The 18,720-nt window shown below is 42.7% G+C and overlaps 1 protein-coding gene across 2 annotated transcripts; it reads right to left on the bottom strand.

Annotated features, from left to right (window-relative positions):
• Positions 1-618: 618 nt before the first annotated feature.
• LOC136021494 (myosin heavy chain, skeletal muscle, adult-like) lies at positions 619-18,215 on the bottom strand. Of its 2 annotated transcripts, none has more exons than XM_065693784.1 (38): positions 18,009-18,215; positions 17,779-17,922; positions 17,529-17,685; positions 16,260-16,287; positions 16,057-16,168; positions 15,879-15,971; positions 15,690-15,753; positions 15,500-15,598; positions 15,301-15,404; positions 15,083-15,221; positions 14,107-14,225; positions 13,854-14,003; positions 13,299-13,469; positions 12,510-12,819; positions 12,341-12,414; positions 11,594-11,681; positions 11,385-11,502; positions 11,089-11,212; positions 10,867-11,003; positions 10,510-10,765; positions 8,059-8,301; positions 7,802-7,978; positions 7,574-7,719; positions 7,397-7,487; positions 6,347-6,736; positions 6,053-6,179; positions 5,762-5,880; positions 4,984-5,180; positions 4,505-4,688; positions 4,253-4,418; positions 3,959-4,083; positions 3,470-3,778; positions 3,168-3,371; positions 2,764-2,889; positions 2,497-2,667; positions 2,306-2,410; positions 2,106-2,201; positions 619-904 (listed from the first exon to the last, which is right to left on the bottom strand). In XM_065693784.1, exons 1-38 carry the CDS (start codon positions 18,213-18,215, stop codon positions 746-748), a joined length of 5,829 nt encoding a protein of 1,942 aa, XP_065549856.1. In that variant the 3' UTR covers positions 619-745. The 2 variants fall into 2 exon arrangements, with proteins under 2 accessions (XP_065549856.1, XP_065549857.1); XM_065693785.1 differs by having other exon boundaries at positions 12,341-12,412; positions 12,514-12,819.
• Between the last annotated feature and the right edge of the window lie 505 nt (positions 18,216-18,720).

Below are 18,720 nucleotides of genomic sequence, written 5' to 3'. Positions count from 1 at the left end.
AGGTATGGTATGTAAGAAAGAAATAGCCGTGAAGTGTTGAGAAGGATCCTGTTGCCATGCAGTGCCTGAAGGGACAGTCTTTCCACCAGGAGCAGGGGTGGAAGCAGCAGAGAGGATCTTCGTGTAAGAGAGTGACACAATGTAGGGGCACTATCAGTGTTTCCTGACAGTGCTCTGTGTGCCAAAAATCCTGTCTGCCCAGGAAATGTTGGTTGTTCATGGTGCACTGCACTGGAACTCCTGATAACTGATGTTTAGGGTTTCTGACTGCCAGGATCACAGACAATAGCAGGGAAAGGAAAAAGGAAAGGGACCAGCCTCCCTTGCCTCTCGCATGGGAAGTAAGCTGTGATGCAAGGATAATTGGGAGAAGCATTATGGGTACGTGAGGGCAGGAGCAGGGGAAGGAGCTGGAGGAGATGGAATGGGCTGGATTATTAGTAGCCTCCACAGGAATGGACAGCCTCTGAGTTTGTGTGTTCTTAACGCAGAGTTTGCATTAGCTTCTCCCTTCCCCAAGCCAGGAAAAGTGGGATAACTTGTTCTGCAATGCAGTATCCCAAGCTTGATCAGAAAAAAAGAAATGAAAACAAAGGGAGCACCAATTATAGTGTGCATGCAGAGGAATCTACGGTCTTTATTCTCTAGACATTAGGGTGGGTACAAAGACTCATTGCAGAAGAAAGCGACCGAGAGGTTCACATTTTGTGCGGCCCCCAGGTCACTTTGCTCCCTCGTGAAAGCCTCACTCTTCCTCTCCTATCTTCTTGACGTGAAACACCTCCCGGGTCTTCACTCGGAGCTTGTTGACCTGGGACTCTGCAATGTCAGCCCGCTCCTCGGCTTCCTCCAGCTCATGCTGGATCTTGCGGAACTTGGAGAGGTTGACATTGGACAGCTCCTCCTGTGTGGGGAGAGGAAGTTGGTGGTGAGGTGCCCAGGGCAGGGATTTAACTCCAGCACCTCAGCCTTGCAGTACTGCAGGTCTTTGCTGAGGGAAGGCACAAATGTCCATTCCCCACCGACACTGCTTACACATAAGCCTCACACAGACTTCCTCATCCTCCCTTGCTTACATTATTCCATTCAAACCAACCAAAACAGCTTTTGAATTGTCTCAGGTCTGTCTTCTGGAACGCGCAAAGTAGGGTGGACAGCACAGCAGTTTCTGATTTTAGCTGCCAAGAAAATCTATTTGGGCTGCAGTTTGTTACTCTCCGCACTCAAACGTTAGGATTAAGAAAGAGCAGCAGCACCATGAAACAACATGTATACTCCGCAGAGGGGAGTTTATACCATGTCCTCTGAGAGAAAGTACCTGCTCCCTCCTGCTACTCGCCACTAGATAAGTGTGGCTTCTCATTCTTTCTCCATGCCTGCTATGACAGCACTGTCAGGTAACTGCCTCTTTCTTCTTCCAAACAGATACAATACCATGTACAATCAACCCTCCTCTCCTAGGCATTGTCTCCAGTCACAGATATCCTTGCTTTGTCTTATGAAGATAGTTACTTTGCAGAAGAAATAAAAACTTATTTCTAGTTCATCAGACGAGCTAAACATCTGTCTCCTGTTGTGGCTCAGTGTTCTAAGTCTGCACTCTCTGAAATAAGGTAAAGAACTTAGAGGAGATGAGTCAGAACCCAGTCATGTCCCTCTCAGAAATCATTCACTTATCATAAAACAGCAAAACCTGTCTATATTGGGCAATGCAGGAAAGAGCCTGCAAAAATTTATCAGTTGAGAGACTGGTTGTGAGCCGCATCTCCCAATCTGTTGTCTTGTACAAAAGATTGCAGGACATCCCTTTAGTTCATCCCTGACAGGAGAGTGATGAAAAGAAAGCAGTGCCAACCATACTCATGATTCTGTTCCTAGAGTCATTAAATTTCTCATGGGTAACCACTCCTTACAAGTTTTACAAGGAGGAATTTCTTGTAGGCATACACTAAACTATTCTGTGATGACAGACATTTCTTTCCTTGCACATGCAGTTCATCATTGTTCACCAGATTCTATGCTTTGCAAAAAAACACATATTCATTTCTTATATTTGTGTTTCTCCCCAGAAAGAGGTGTCGGTTACCACCACAGACAATACTTACAGCCTCTTCAGCTTGCCTCTTGTAGGATTTCACCTTTGTTTGAAGCTTGTCCACCAGATCTTGCAGCCTCAGAATATTCTTCCGATCTTCTTCAGACTAAAAGAGTTGAAAAACAGGAGAGTGAATTGGTTTCCCCACACGTGTTAGCAATTACCCTTGTCAGAGAGAGTGTGTGAGCCCAAGGACACCAGCTGCCTTACCTGGTAGGTCAGCTCCTTCACCCTTCTCTCATACTTGCGCATACCCTTCACAGCTTCAGCGCTGCGCTTCTGCTCAGCATCAACCTCCCCTTCCAGCTCCCGCACCTGCAATCACAAGCCCATCTTTGGAGCTTCCCTGCTATCTCTCCAGGGGACATGCTCACTCTTGCACAAACACCAGCCCTACGCACTCTGGCCTCCAGCTTCTGGATTTGCTTCTTGCCTCCCTTCAGTGCCAACTGCTCAGCCTCATCCAGACGGTGCTGCAGGTCCTTCACCGTCTGGTCCAGGTTCTTCTTCATCCTCTCCAGGTGGGCACTGGTGTCCTGCTCCTTCTTCAGCTCTTCTGCCATCATGGCTGCCTGAGGAGAGCAATGGGCCAAAGCCATTTGGGGTCTGGAGACATTCTTGGGGAGATAGCGCTTACTTTTGAGCAATAAAAGGAGCCCCTGACTCACATCTGTGATGGCCTTCTTGGCTTTCTCTTCAGCATTGCGGGCTTCCTGGATGGTATCCTCCATCTCACCCTGAATTTGGGCAATGTCTGTTTCCAGCTTCTTCTTGGTGTTGATCAAACTGGTGTTCTGTGCAAAGAGATACAACAAGACTTGTAATCTGAGGTTTGCAATGCCAAACCCACAGCAGTGGCCAAGTCTTTGCTCCTCAAGCCTTCAATTCAGAACCTTTATAAAAACGGTTGTTTACAAAATGCCAGTGGTGGCCTTAAATGGTGGGCATTGAACATGCCTCTCCTTGTGGACAGCAGTAGACAGCTCATTCTAGTTCTCCCTGTCCTCTGGTATATAGCAGAACCTGGTGTGTGGTAAATGTCAATACAACTGGTTTTGCACCATGCCCTGACCTGGGTATGGAGGAGCTGCACACGTTCAGTGGCATCCAGAAGCTCCTGCTCAGCTATTTTCCTGGACCGTTCTGTCTGCTCCAGAGCTGCCCGTAGCTCCTCAATTTCAGCCTGTAACAGGTTTGATCTGCGCTCCACCATGGCCACCTGCTCCTTCAGGTCCTCCTGTGTCCTCAGAGCATCATCCAATTGAATCTGGGTATCCTGTAAAAGAGGCAATAGAAATTATAAGGTGGCAGTGAAAGCTTGGGTGTCAAGAATGTCAGATGTCATAGTTTCTCCTGTAGCTTTGATGAACAGACCTTCAGTGCTGCCTGTGTGTTTCTCAGGTGCTTTTGTGCCTCAGCAGCCACACGATTGGCATGGCTGAGCTGGATCTCCATTTCATTCAGGTCTCCCTCCATCTTCTTCTTCAGACGCAGGGCTTCATTCCTGCTCCTGATCTCAGCATCCAGGCTGCTCTGCAAGGACTCCACAATTCTGAGGTGGTTTCTCTTCATCTGGTCAATTTCCTCATCTTTCTCTGCTATCTTCCTGTCAATCTCAGCTTTGACCTGGTTGAGCTCAAGTTGGAGGCGCAGGATCTTCCCCTCTTCATGTTCTAGGGAGGCCTGGACAAGTCAGCAGGAACAGTGACTTAAACTACTGCCTCTTTTCTAAGTAATCTTTTTATGCAGCACTTTAAAAAGTGAAGTGAGCAAGCCTCACTTGCAGGCTTGCTTTCCTGCCATCTCTGCAGAGAACTGTTATCGTATGCTTAATCTGGACATGATTATTAGCTCTGTGTGTACCTCAGCTTCCTCCAGTGAGGACTGGAGCTCAGATTTCTCCTGCTCGATCTGCTTCTTGACTTTCTCCAGCTCATGAATCGCTTTTCCTCCCTCGGCAATCTGCTCCGTGAGGTCGGAGATCTCCTCTGTGGGAACAAGGACCAATGGCATGGTCGGCCACAGAGCAGAATGGGAAGGGCCCTCACACACCGTGACAGGCATCTTTGCCCACCTGCAGGCACAGACCCATGGGAAGCAGTGGGTACTGGTGGGTGCTCAGAAAGCCCTGCCAGCAGCAGAGGGCCAGGCACTTACGCTGCAAGTTCTTGTTCTCGCGCTTGAGCGTTTCCAAGTGGTCCAAGGACTCCTCGTAGGCATTCTTCATCTTAAACAGCTCTGTGCTGAGAGAGCGGGCCTCCTTCTGGGAGGCTTCCAGCTCAGCCTGGGTTTCCTCATACTTCTGCTTCCATTCTGCCAAGATCTGAAGAGAAACAGGGTGTCAGTATGGTTGTGACAACCAGGAGGGGATGCTCTATCTAGGAGCCCCCAGTCTGGAGCCCAAAAGACCTTGTCAAAGTTCTTCTGCTTCTTATCCAGAGCTGCACAGGCAGCATTGGATCTCTCCACATCAATCATCAGGTCCTCCACTTCATTCTGCAGCCTCTGCTTTGTCTTTTCCAGGGAGGCACATTTGGCATTGACAACTTCAACATGTTCCTCTGCATCCTGCAGGCGCTGTGCCAGCTTCTTCCTGAGAAAAGTTCCTTACTTAGCACAGAAAAACCAGTGTGCTTTTCACAAGAGCTTGCTTAATTATTTTGCAATCTGCCATCAAACAGAAGGAAGGGCTTCATATATGCTGTTCTTACCCTTTGCCTTTACTGAAACACTAGGCCTTCTACAGGATAAAGATTCCCGCTCTATGTTACCCTTCCCTAAAGCAAATCTGTGACTTATTCCTCGGAATATCTTGGTGTGTCTCTTTCCAATGTTTTCTTTGTATTTTCAGCCCCCCAATGGCTTCCTCACATTCTACCACAACATACTTTGCCTCCTCCAGCTCCTCTGTGCGCTGAATGGCATCCGTCTCGTATTTGGTTCTCCACTGGGCTACTTCACTGTTGGCCTTAGACAGGGCCCGCTGCAGCTCCGCCTTGGCTTCCTGCTCCTCCTCATATTGTTCCCGGAGCAAGTCACAGTCATGGCGAGCAGACTGCAAGGCATGGGCCAGTGCATTCTTGGCCTGAGTAGAGAGACAGTGGGATTAGGAGAACTAATTGCTTGTGAGATAATAACACAGCAACTTAGGAAACACTGTTGAAAATTTTTTGGATCTGACACTTAAAGTCTGAGGAAGACAGGTACACTATTCCATGTTCTAAGAAGCTTCTTATTGTTCATTCATCAGAATCTAGAATGCTACCTCAGGAGAGACTATGGGCAAAATGTAAATTACAATTTTAAGGCTGGGAATTGCTGAATCCTTTTAGATATGTCCTAAAGTTTCAGCTTCCATTACAAAAGCAGAATAAGAAACAAAGTTTTTTAGACATATCTCAACCTTTTTTATATGCATTTGCAATATGATTAAAGACCTAATGTTGTCCTTTCCTGTCTCAGTAACCAGGTTAGACATGATGCTACCTTCAAATTTTCTTCTCACTTCCGAGTGGCAATATTGTTAGTCTAGTTTGAAAGTTCCTGTATTAAAACCACATGACTAAGATATTATGATTTTATGTAAGTGTAGGAAATATCCAGAAAGAAAATGGAATCTGAATCCAAAGTCAATCCCCCTACAGGAAATATAAACATATTTCCTACCTTTACTTCTTCATCTAAATGTCTCTTTAGTTCCTCGATCTGTTGAGTAAATGCCTGTTTGCTTCGGGATAGCTGAGATATCAAACCATCTTTTTCTTCTATCTTGCGTGAATATTCACCTGACAAATTTTACAGAGAGACTGTAACTTAAAAAGCAATTCTAAACCTATGTGTCTTCAAATCACATATACCAGCTTACAAAGTATACACCAATTTGAGTAAAATACCACTCTTTTTCTTGTCATCATCAATTACAGGTTCTCCCATTCCAGGGAGAGGGAAGGGTGTTACCTGCTTCTGTCTGAAGGCGAGCTCTTTGACTATTGAGGTCATTGATCATGCGCTGATGCTCTTCTTCTTTTGACTTAATCTCACTTAGCTGGTCTTCCAGAGTGCGACATGTCTTCTCCAGGTTTGCCTATAAGTCAAATACATTTAATGAAAAACAACTATCAACAAGTTCCCGAATCTGTTCTCATGATGAAAACAACACAACTGTGTGTGAAAGAAAAATGTAGTCATAAGTTTCAAAATCATCTATCAGGTCATGTACCATAGGGCAGTAACCTGACAGATGCTCTGTACCTTGGCCTTGGAGACAGACTGCATGTTACTGGACAAGTCGTCAATCTCCATCTTCAGCTCACTCTTCTCTTTCTCCAGCTTCTGTTTCACTCGCTGAAGGTTGTCGATCTGCTCCCCAAGCTCAGCGGTGCTGTCCGCGTGCTTCTTGCGCAGGGCAGCAGCCGTGGCTTCATGCTGCAGCGTGGCCTCTTCGAGATCACGACGCATCTTCTGGAACTCGGCCTCACGCTTCTTGTTTATATCAATTTGAGATGCGGTAGCCCCTCCTGCTTCTTCCAGGCGCTCGCTGATCTCCTCCAGCTCCCTTGAGAGGTCAGACCGATGCTTCTCTGCTTTTGCCCGAGAGGTTCGCTCTGCCTCAATTTCCTCCTCCAGTTCCTCAGTACGAGCCTGAAGAACATCAGGGACCATTCACACGCATGGCCTCCTCCTACCTGACCAGAGGATGGGTGTGGGAGGGTGTCCTGGGTTTAGCTGTAACAGTTATTTTTCTCCTCCTTAGTATCTGGTGCAGTGCTGCGTTTTCAGCTTTAGCCTGAGAACAATGCTGATGACACCAATGTTTTTAGTTGTTGGTCAGTAATGTTTACTCCGATCAAGGACTTTTTCAGTCTCATGCTCTGCCAGTGAGGAGGGGCACGGAAAGCTGGGAGAAAGCAGAGACAGGACACCTGCCCCAACTAGCCAAATGGGTATTCCCTACCATGGCACGTGATACCCAGTATATAAACTGGGGGAGTTATCTGGAAGGCCTAGATTGCTACTTGGGTCAGGCTGGGTATTGATTGGTGGGTGCTGAGCAATTGTATTCTCTCCCCTTGTTATTTTTCTTATCATTCTTATTATTGGTGGTAGCAGTAGTAGTTTTGTGTTATACCTTAGTTACTGGACTGTTCCTATCTCAACCCATGGGATTTACATTCTTTCAATTCTCCCCCCCCTATCCCTCCAGGAATAGGGAGGAGAAAAAGGGGGGCAGTGAGCAGCTGCATAGTTCTGGGTTACTGGCTGGGCTTAAACCATGACAGAAGAGAAAGAACAGAGACTAGCCTGCAGCTCCTTGATCTTCTTCTGTAATTGCATGGCCAGGGTTTGCTCGTCCTCGATTCTACTCTGGATCTGGCTGATTTCAAAGTCTTTCCTTTGAGCAAAGAAAACCATGTTACAGCTGAAAGAAAAAAGACAAGCACAGCAGCCCAGCACTCACATGCTCCACACTACACTTACTTCTTCAGTTTCTCATCCAGCTGCTGCTTATCATTTTCCAAATCCATGATGCTGTCTTGGGCCAGCTTCAGGTCTCCTTCAAGTTTCCTCTTGGCTCTCTCAAGGTCCATGCGCAGTTTTTTCTCTTGCTCCAGGGACCCTTCCAGCTAAAATGAACAAGACTGCCAATCTACCAGACAGTTCTAACTCCATACCTGTTCTGTTCTTGCTGTATGCTTGTGTGCTTACATCATCCACTTGCTGCTCCAGCTTGATTTTAGCTTTGGTCAGTGTATTGACTTTGTCCTCTTCTGCCTGCAGGTCATCCAGCGTCTGCTGATGGGCCTCTTGGAAGGCCTTCTTCTCTTTTGTTAGCTTGGCGATGGTCTCGTCCAGGCCTGCCATTTCTTCTGTGAGGTTTTTCACCTTTGAGAAGAAGGGAACAATTTAATCGTGTATAACAAAATGTCTTTTCTGGAGTGACAGTGACATCTTCTGCCTTATACCTTGTTTTCAGTGGCATGTTTTTCCTTTTCAACCTTGGCCAGTGTTAACTCAAGGTCATCAATATCTTTCTTCAACTCTGAGCATTCATCCTCCAGTTTCCGCTTCTTGGCTGTCAGCTCAGCATTTATTTCTTCCTCTTCCTCAGCCCTTTCAGTCACCTCTTTAACTTTTGCTTCCAACTGGATTTTGGTTTTGATGAGTTGGTCACATCTTTCCTCAGCATCAGCCAAACTATCTGCTTCCTGGTGGGGAGACACATGTGTTCTTGGTTTGTTTTCTGAACTTTTTAATGTAAGTGTGTGTTAAAATGTGATCTGAAGTTGACCTCTCCTCAACTTTAAACTTGCTTTTTGCTTACTTCTGGAATGCTTCTCAGTTGGAAACAATTTTGTTTCAGAAACTTTTTTTCTCTCTCCTGAAAATGACTCACTAACGTGGTAGGTGTGAGAATTTTTCATTTACATAAAAGGGAAAGTGTTTGAAGACATTTCTCTTCACAAGCATAGTATTAAATGTGTTTTTGTAACTGAATCCTTCTGAACCCTTTATTATGCTGGGAGTAAAGGCTCCGGTAGTATCAATAGTAATTCAATGAAAAAAAGTTTGCAGTCTCTACATGTATTATGATTTCTGCTTGTGCAAGTGGCTCTTACTCTTGTCAGTCTGCTGTGTGTCATCCTTTCATACTGTGTCTGGAGTAGCATACGTGGCTTTCAGCTGATCACCATATCATCTCATTCTCTGGTGGGCTTTTGGTATAGTGAATTTGTTTTGTCCCAAATGAATGTGAAACACAAATCTTATAAGAAAGTCAAATGGGATATACTAAGGCAAACAAGTAACACAAATTTTCCCTTTTCTGAAGCAATTTTCAAATAAACAGGTAATTAAGTATAGTGTTCTTAGTTGGTAATTTAAGAAATTTAATGTGTACTTTAAGATGAATTTGTAAAGTGACATTTGAATATCAAATACTTTTGTGCATATTTAAAGCAATAGTTTATTTGTGAAGTGCTGTGCGCCTACAAGGCTCGTAGGACTGTAGTGGTAAAATTATTAATATTTAAAATTGAGGGGTCTGGCTATGAAGTGTCTTTACTAAAAGAATATTCCTTTCAACTAAAAGCAATCCATGATTGTTTTCAACTCCCCACTTTTGAGCTAAAATAATACTGGCTATGCCACTTCACCAAGAGCCAGTCTCTCCATATTGACATGTTGTTTACTGTTTGATTCCTTAGAACTGTTGCAGTTAACAAGCTACTTCAGTAGAATATCCCCCCCAAGGATGGATACCTGGCTTTGTTAACACTGAGCTAGTTGATTTTCTTAACTCCTTTCTTTTTTTGTGTTACAATATATAGGCTGTGTCTCTGCAATCAGTTGGCAGAGAACAGGAGAGCACAGGAGGAGATACTGTCCTAAGGCACTCTCACTGTATTTATAGCTACAAAAACTTCAGTCTAACCTCTTCTAAATTGTGCCACCCAGACTGGGGACCCCAACACAAGTACATCATGGAAAGGTGGCTTTTAGAGGCAAGGAATGTTCTTTAATAAAAATATATTTTTAGCCAGCCATTCAATATTAAATATTAATATTTTAACACCACAGGATGCTGCTTATATTGGAACTACCATAGAAAATCCAGATTAGAAATGAAAAAAACTACAACGCTGAAGAAAAACTAAAACTCCTATTTCAGTATAAACTCCATTTATGACCTTGATTCATACCAGTTAAGTTTAAAGCATACAGAGCTCTTGTGTATATAACAACTAAGAAAAAAAAACCCTTGCACGTTGTGTTTCTCAGAAACAGAAACTCTGTGTCTGTATATACATAGACTAAAGAGAAATTTGAAGCTTTCTTTCCCAATCACTGAATGAATGATTAACTTAGTTATTAGGCACAGGGTGGATGGCTTTTTTGGCATCTGAATTTACGAGAAATTTGAAGCTTTCTTTCCTAATCACTGAATGAATGACTAACTGTTAGTTATTAGGCACAGGGTGGATGGCTTTTTTGGCACCTGAATTTACAAGTACCACTTCAACTCTGGCTCACATTTACACTCCTAAATTAATTCATTTTTCTACATCCTGGTGAGATGGAGATATCCCCTGAAGGAATCACCAGCTCAGACAGAGTCGGGGGTTCAGGCAAAACTCTGTTCTGAGTATTTCATGTTGGATAGCTGAATCTGCCTCCTTCCTCTGAAGGCAAGACCACTGACTCCCCCTTTGAGCTCCCTGCTTCTTTTTACTGGCTGTCAGAGTGCTCATAATGCCACTGCCAGACACTTGTTTCCTCAACTTCACGCACACATGATAGATAATTCTTCAAATATTTGACTTTTGGTCTTCTATAGTCTGACCTTCTGCTTTGTACCTAACAGTCTGAATGCATAACCCTTTTTCTGAGTGATAAATTAATGGTGACAAACTCACAGCCTGCACTTGGAGCTGCAGATCATTTTTTTCCTGGGTCAGTTTGACCATTTTCTCCTCCAGCTCCTTTCTCTTTGTCTCAGACTTTGCAAGCTCTTCCTTGGTTTTCTGAAATTCTTCCTTCATGTTGGCCATCTCCTTCTCAGATTCCGCACTCTTCAGCAAGGGCTTGATCTTGAAGAACAGCTTCATCCAAGACCAGTGCTTCACATTCATGAATGCACGAATATTGTACTGGATAGAATAGATGGACTCCCTGAAGAATAATAAAAATGTATGTTGAATATTTTCAGTAGAAAGAATATTAACACCTTCCTCCAACTACCGTGAGCTTAACTGAAGATGAAGAATGTCTACCTTCTCTCCACCATTCTCTGGTACGCCACTCTACTCAGGTAGCCCCTGCATACAGCTTGTGTGCGGGTGATGAGCTGTGCCAGCTTCTCATCCCTCATCTCCTCCAGGAGTCCCAGCAGCCCAGCTTTGAAGAACACCTTGAGAAAGGGAATGTTGCTGCACATCACTGGCAAGTAGAGCAGAGCACAGAGATGTAATGAATGACTCAAGAAAGGATTGTACCTTGGTGTGACCAAATTTGTACTGGGTATGGTCCACATCAATTGATGCAAGAAGCTTCTCAGAAGCCTTCTTGCTGTCAATGAACTGTCCCTCTGGGATCGCACTGGCATTAAGCACCTTGTATCTGTCAAAAGAGAAAAGAGAAGGGTATTCTTTCTTACCCAACACACACTAGTTACTGAACCCCAGCAACCCATATATATCTATTATTTTTGACAACAGCGTGCAGCCTAAATGAAGCCATATGAATGAACCAGAGTTACTTTTAATGGTGCTGAGAAGTGCAGCGCTCTTACCTCTGTTTGAAGTCAGCATACAGCACTCTGCTGGGGAAACCTTTCCTGCAAATCCTGATGCCTTCCAGCACACCATTACAGCGCAGCTGGTGAAGTACCAGTTCATGCTCCATGGCACCTAGCAATACAGACCATAAATGAACACCAATTTCCAGTGCAGAGGGGAATGGCTGTATCAGAGCAAGTTCTCTTTTGCTTGAGCATCTTACCAGGTGTTTTTGTTTCATTTGGGATGATGCAACGCACAAAATGAGGGTGAGTGCTCCGTAGGTTGGTCATCAGTTTGTTTAAGTTCTCCTAGAGGGACCAATTAGTAATGTGAGTGGCCTATGTCCAGCATGTGATGCATCAAACCCATGCTGATGACTTTAAGACATCTCAGTATTAGCTGGGTTTCAGAACACAGATAAAGCCCCAGAAACCAAATATTTCTATTATTTGAAGATACTGAACACCATTTTTAAAGACTGAAATACTACTACTGATCCAGTAGGAAGATATACAATTTCACATATTCCCACAGTGTAATTAACTTTTAGGGGTTTAAAGTTCTGCCATGTAAAGTTGATCCTCTTGAGTTTTAAAATGTAGGTTGCTTTTTTTTCAGGTAAGAAGGTACCTCCTTGGAGAATGTTTGTAAGGGGATTTCCAATTCCCCAAAATGCAGGAATGCTAAAATTATAGTTCTAGTCTAACCCAAATATAAAGATCTGAATAGTATCCTCTCCAAACAAAAACCAAACAAAAGAAATTATTTCATTTTTATAATCTTTGAAGACTGAATGCTTGTTTTTGAACATGATACGTTAGCAATATAAAATTGATCCTGGAAAACCTGATGTGGAATTTTATCACTGTTACAGCAATACAAAATGTTACCTTATTCTCTATAAAATTTAATATTACATCCCCTCCTTCCTTCATATCACAAAGAGAGAAAAAATGCATTACTGTACCCTGAAAAGTGCTGAGACAGTCTGGAAAGAAGAACCCTTCTTCTTGCCACCCTTCTTGCCACCACCACCAGCCTCTGCAAATGGAAGAAAAAAAGCAGTTCAGCATTCACTGTTTTAATTCTGTTTCAACATTGTCCTACACTGATAGTAGAATTTTCACAAAGCTGACCTGCATCTGCTCCACCATAATTGGCAAAAAGTAAGGACAGTGTCTTCAGGGATGACTTCTGGTACAACCCAATGACAGTTTCATTCAGAGGGTCTTTGTTCTTCTCAAGCCAGCCAGTGATGTTGTAGTCCACTGTGCCAGCATAGTGCACCAGGGAGAAGTGAGCCTCAGCCTTGCCTTTGGCAGGCTTTGGCTTCTGGAAGTTGCTGGACTTGCCCAGGTGCTGGTCATAGAGCTTGTTCTTGAAAGAGGTGTCAGTTGCCTTGGGGAACATGCACTCCTCTTCCAGGATGGAGAAGATGCCCATGGGCTGGAAGACATTACAAGAAGAAGGAGAAAGAGATTAGAAAGGAGAAAGATTGGAAAGTTGCTGAAGTCAGAAGAGAAAGCTGTTCTCATTTGTTTTACAACACTAAGTTGAAGAAAGTTAACTAAGGCTCTACTTTTTTCAGTGTTGCAGTTTCATTCAAACTTATGTAAATGCCTTTACTAATGAAAAAATTGCAAATACATCATTGTGAAATACAGTCCTCTCCATAAAACCTCTGTACTGACAGGTACTTGGAGAAGATGGCAGTCTTTTATATAACTTCAATTTGTAATCTGGAAATTAATGCTCTCACCAAAATCTTGATATCTGAGTATCATCTCCAAAAACACTTCCACCCTGTTGCCATTTTCACACAGTACAGATTTGAAAAAGCTAGAATATTCTCACATGCTTCTTCAATATGTCTCTCGGAAAGTGTGGAAGATCCAACATATAATAGACTTGAACAGAAAGGATACCTTTTCAATAAGCTCAATGCAGGCAGCCAGGTCCATCCCAAAGTCGATGAATGTCCATTCAATTCCTTCCTTCTTGTACTCCTCCTGCTCCAGCACGAACATGTGGTGGTTGAAGAACTGTTGCAGTTTCTCATTGGTGAAGTTGATGCACAGCTGCTCAAAGCTGTTGAACTGCCAGACATAAAAAAAAAAAAAAAAAGAAAAAAAAAAGAAAAAAGCAGAGTTTTTAAGTGCTAATGATAGTAGCCAGGTGTTTTCTTGTATAATCCTAATTCACCACGGGTCATACTTTAAATACAAGGCTTCTTCCTTTGTAATTTTCCTAGGTTCTCTCTCTAGGATAGTCTTTGCATTTAGAAAAGAGAGAAGGTTAGGAGACTAGGTTTCTATAATGATTATTTTTTTTTTTTGGGGGGGGGGGGTAAAAATGAGATTCTGAAAGCCCTGCAAATAGAGTGCAGGAAGATACTAATTGCTACTAAAAATGTATCTCAAGATTTCCTTTATTCTCAATTGTAACATCAATGAAAATGCTAGGACAATTATTTTCCTTACATCAAAGATCTCAAAGCCAGCAATGTCCAGGACACCAATGAAGTACTGTCTGGGTTGCTTTGTATCCAGCTGTTGGTTGATGCGAACAACCATCCACAAGAACATCCTCTCATAGACAGCTTTTGCCAGGGCACCAACTGCATTGTTCACCTAAAGCAAGGAGAAAGGTTTGGAGTTGTATATAACTATATACAATAGAGGAGAATCAACAGGAACCATCAAAGCATGTTCCAGGTTACCACATTTTTCTTACCTGCTGCACAGTTTGACCCTTGGTCACATATTCATTCCCAACTTTGACTCGGGGGTAGCAAAGGGCCTTCAGCAGGTCAGCTGAGTTCAGACCCATCAAGTAGGCAGCCTTGTCAGCCACTAAATCCAGAAAAAAGACAGAAATAAATATTGGCAATTCCTAGAATTTTGTACTCGAGGGACTGTCTCAAAAGCAACAGGAAACGTTCACTGTTACAGAGCTGCACAAAAATATCTTGAGTGAAGGCAACAAAGCTAATTTCTCTGTGGCTTCAGGATACAGAGTCTGAAACACCTCCTGAGCTTTGTTTTGCACAGATGTCCTCCAAGAGAACTCACTGCTTTCATTCATTTTCAGGCATGACTATGGGACTTCACACTTTCTTTTTAGTCTTATACCAAGAGGATCATCGCTCAGAGCTGGAGGCATGGCTTGTACCTACTGCTGTGGCAGACTAATCAGATACACATCTCAAATCGAAGTTCCCCCTATTAGGTGTGGGTGCATAGGAGCATAGTCTCCTACTCTATAAGGACTGAGACACTACAGCACTATATTCCACTGTACAGCAGATTCTTTATAGCAGTTATTCCACTATACAGCAGATTACAAGGTGTATTCCAAATAAACTGTGACTAATAATATTACTGTGTTAATATTGTTAGTAATAATGTTAATAATAAAATTTTAATCTGAATAAAAATACTTATGACTATAATAATATTACAGAAATTGACATCCATGCTTCCTCGCCTCCTGGCAGGGTACACCAGATCTCTTCATTATTAAGTAGTAACAGAATAAAATTACAGGTATCACTGGATGAGATACATGTCTTAACAGCTATCTAGCCACTAAACAAATATATATTTTTTTTGGTTTACAGATTTGCATACTTAAAGCCTGAAATCTGCCTAAAGTCCTTCATTTGATGACAAAGAATCTCTTTTGGAGAGTTTGCTGAACCTGCTGATACCTTCTGTGCCATCTGGCTCTGCCTGCTCCTCACGCTGCCTTTGCTTGAACTTCAGATTGCCATAGTGCATGACAGCCCCTGTCAGCTTGTAGATGGCTGTCTTCTCATCAGCAGTGAAGCCGAGTATGTCAATGGCACTCTGGCAACAGAAACAGTAAGTAAATGTATGAGTACCAGGACTCATATCCACTACATGACCTGTTTGGTAAGTTGCTTACATCTGTAGCCATAAGCTCCTCCTGGTCATTAATGCTGGGAACAGTGATTTCACCTTGACTCACGAAGTGGAAATCATAAGGGTTGGTGGTAATGAGGAGCATGTCTGAAAGCAATAAAAGAGGAAAATTGGGCTTACTTTAGCTTTCCAGATGACTGTTATTCATTGAAATTCCTTCAAAATGTTACTGATCTTCCTACCAATTAGCTCTGGCTTCTTGTTAGAGGTGACCTGATAGAATATGTGATAGCTTCTTTCTGCCTTGAGCTGGAAAGTGACTCTGGACTTCTCCAGCAGATCTGCAAGGAAGGGAGAAAGATTCAGGCATAGGAAAGCATGCAGAGGTGGGAATTTAGGAAGGAAAGAGATCAGGCCAGGAGAATGTCTTACAAGTTTCAATGTCAGCAGAAGCCAGTTTGCCTGTGGCACCAAAATGGATTCTGATGAATTTGCCCTGTTAAGAAGAAGCAGCAGCATTTCAGCCAAAATACATTTCATCTAATCTCTTTATGTAAGAATACCACTAGCCCATCCCTACTGTTATAATGAGGAGGGATTTTGTCCAAAGCAACAACTTACGAAGCGTGAGGAGTTATCATTCCTCACAGTCTTGGCATTTCCAAAGGCCTCCAGCAGTGGGTTGGCGCTGATGATTTGATCTTCAAGCGTTCCCTGCAGAAGGATAAATATTCTGTTATAGTATTTAGTTGACACAACAGTTACATGCCAAATGTTCAATCTATTGTTCTTGACTCACCTGCATTTTGCCTGAGTGAGCATCCTTCTTCCTGTCACCACCTGCTGCAATTGTTGCAAAGTACTGGATGACACGCTTTGTGTTCACAGTCTTCCCTGCTCCGGATTCTCCACTGTGCAACCAAAGAGAAGCAGAAAGCGTGTGGTTAGGTAGGAGGTCCCTGGCACCGGGCAGCCCAACAGGTATCAGAGAAGCGTACATACGTGATCAGGATTGACTGGTTCTCGCGATCTGTGAAAAGACAGAGATAAGAAAACTCTTCCTAGTGGTCATGAACAACAAATAGCTCAGAAACTAGGAGAAAAATACAAAGTAAAACTTCCAGAGAATGCAGGAACAAAAGACAGTGAAAAGCCCTGGTAATTCTAATGGGCACTTTTGATACTCCCACCTACTTCAGATGTTATCAACTGGATGAATTAGGACATCACTTCAGAACAGCTTTTGTAACTTTCTGCCTTTCAAGATATTGACTTATCAGGCTACCTATTTCACTCTTATACTGTAAGTAAATGTAACAAAAATACTGAGGTTGGGCTCTAACAGCATGTGAATTCTTCTGAAACTAAAACTTTCCTGAGTGATCTTACGGATTTTATGGATTTATTTTTTTTACCCCTATATATACAGAAATTCTGTATTCCCAAGATCACACATAGAGAAGATTAATTTTTCCTTTTTATATTCTGGATCTATTTCCTATTTTATAACAAAAGATCAAGAATAGAAGGTCTAAAATCCTGCACAACTTTGATTTCATTACACACATAAGAAAGAGAAAATGAGAGGTAGAAGGAATAAAAGAAAGGAGTTGGGTTTTTTTTAAGCCGTTCAGTTTAAATCATAAAAGCTTTATTTTTTCCTTGACATTTTTTCTGAAGTTTACTTTCAACTATAAGGTACAACTGATTTACAGTTGCATAGATCAGTGCAGGAGTTACATACATCATTAAGAGCTGCATGTACTTTAGACCACCCGGTCATTTTTTCCATCATGAATTCCATTTGCATACTAATCTTATTAAGCTTATGTAACCTGTTCAATGAAGAGATACTGTTTTACTTGTTAGCACTGATACTTGTAAATTTGAATTGAATGTATACACATCATTTTTAGGATAGGTGTGATGTTATTGTACTTTGTAGTCTAGTGCTGACGTTAGTTTAGTGATTACCATACATAAACTTATGCATAAATGTATGATCCCCTTAAAGTCAGTAAATTCTAGACCATAAAATAGGTAACATCTTTCCAATGAATTTCTTCCTTCTAGACTGCTTTCTTTAGGCCCAAGTCTTTATTGATTCTAATGGGAACATAGACACTCAGTTCAAACAGACCATTACAGTTAAGTGCATTAATCTTTCATTATCACACACATTGTATTTTAAGTGTTGTATTATATTTCCAGAGAATTTCCCTCTACAGATAGATCATTGCAAGAGATAATCAAAAGAAATCGAGCACTCACCAGTCAGCATGAACTGATAGGCATTGTCAGAGATGGAGAAGATGTGTGGAGGGGCCTCCTGGCGCTTCTTGCCTCGGTAGGCCAACACCACCTCCGGGTTGTACACCGGCAGCCACTTGTAGGGGTTGACGGTGACACAGAAGAGACCCGAGTAGGTCTGTGGGGACGGGAGACAGCACGTTGGTTTCCACTTAGACTGGCAGAGCAGTTCCTCCCAGCTACCCAGAGGAAGACTGCTGCTGGTACTTACATAGATCATCCAGGCTGCATAACGCTCTTTGAGGTTGTACAGCACAGCGGGTTCATGGAGGTGGGTCATCATGGCCATGTCCTCGATTTTATCATACTTGGGAGGGTTCATGGGAAAGACTTGGTCTTCCTTCACAGTCAGGGTCTACAAAGGAAGCAAAAGATCTATGTATGTCAGCTAAGAGCTGAGAGTCAGAATCAAATGGTGTCTTTCAGCCTTGTCTTACTCACTTCTCCACCTTCAGACTTGACAGTGACCTTCCCTGATTCTTTGCTCTGGATTGTCCCTTTCACAAAGGATTCTTTAGGATGGGCCACAAAGACCGATGTTTTGGCATCGAAAGGCTTGTTCTGGGCAGCAATTCTCTCCTTCTCTGACTTTCGGAGATAAGGAGCTGCCTCCCCAAAGACAGCCATCTCAGCATCTCCAGAGGCCATGTCTGCACTTTAGTGAAGGCGCAACAACAGATGTGTCTTGCGGGGAAAACAAGGTTATGGATCAATGTCAAAAATAATATAATCCATGTAAGTGAGAAAACTCCCTGCTCTTAGGCTAGTGAAGTGCTATCTACTCTCCCAGAAACTCTCTTAGAAGCAACCACTGAAATCACTTTGATTTGAACTTAAAATTATCCTAGTCCCATCAATGAGTAAGTCTTAGTCGTCTAAACCACATAGGCCTTGGAACGATAAACAGAAATTCTTTTGAATATTTACTGCATTTTTGTAATTTTGTGAATTCTGCCCAGATTTGAAGTCTTCACATAGAGGAATCTACAGCCAGAGGAAATCCATGTTTGTTCTGTTCCTTAACTATGAGTGCTGCATCTTCAAGAGTACTTTCTTGTGAAAGTATTACCTTATGTGCTCAAAATTCAAAATTACTTCACTTTTCAGATCTTCCCTATTTTCAACAGTCTTGCCTATACTAAAGTCAGCAGAA

The sequence above is a fragment of the Lathamus discolor genome, chromosome 13 (assembly GCF_037157495.1).
Source record: "Lathamus discolor isolate bLatDis1 chromosome 13, bLatDis1.hap1, whole genome shotgun sequence".
NCBI classification, from domain to species: domain Eukaryota; kingdom Metazoa; phylum Chordata; class Aves; order Psittaciformes; family Psittacidae; genus Lathamus; species Lathamus discolor.
This window is presented reverse-complemented; position numbering and strand designations above follow the sequence as displayed.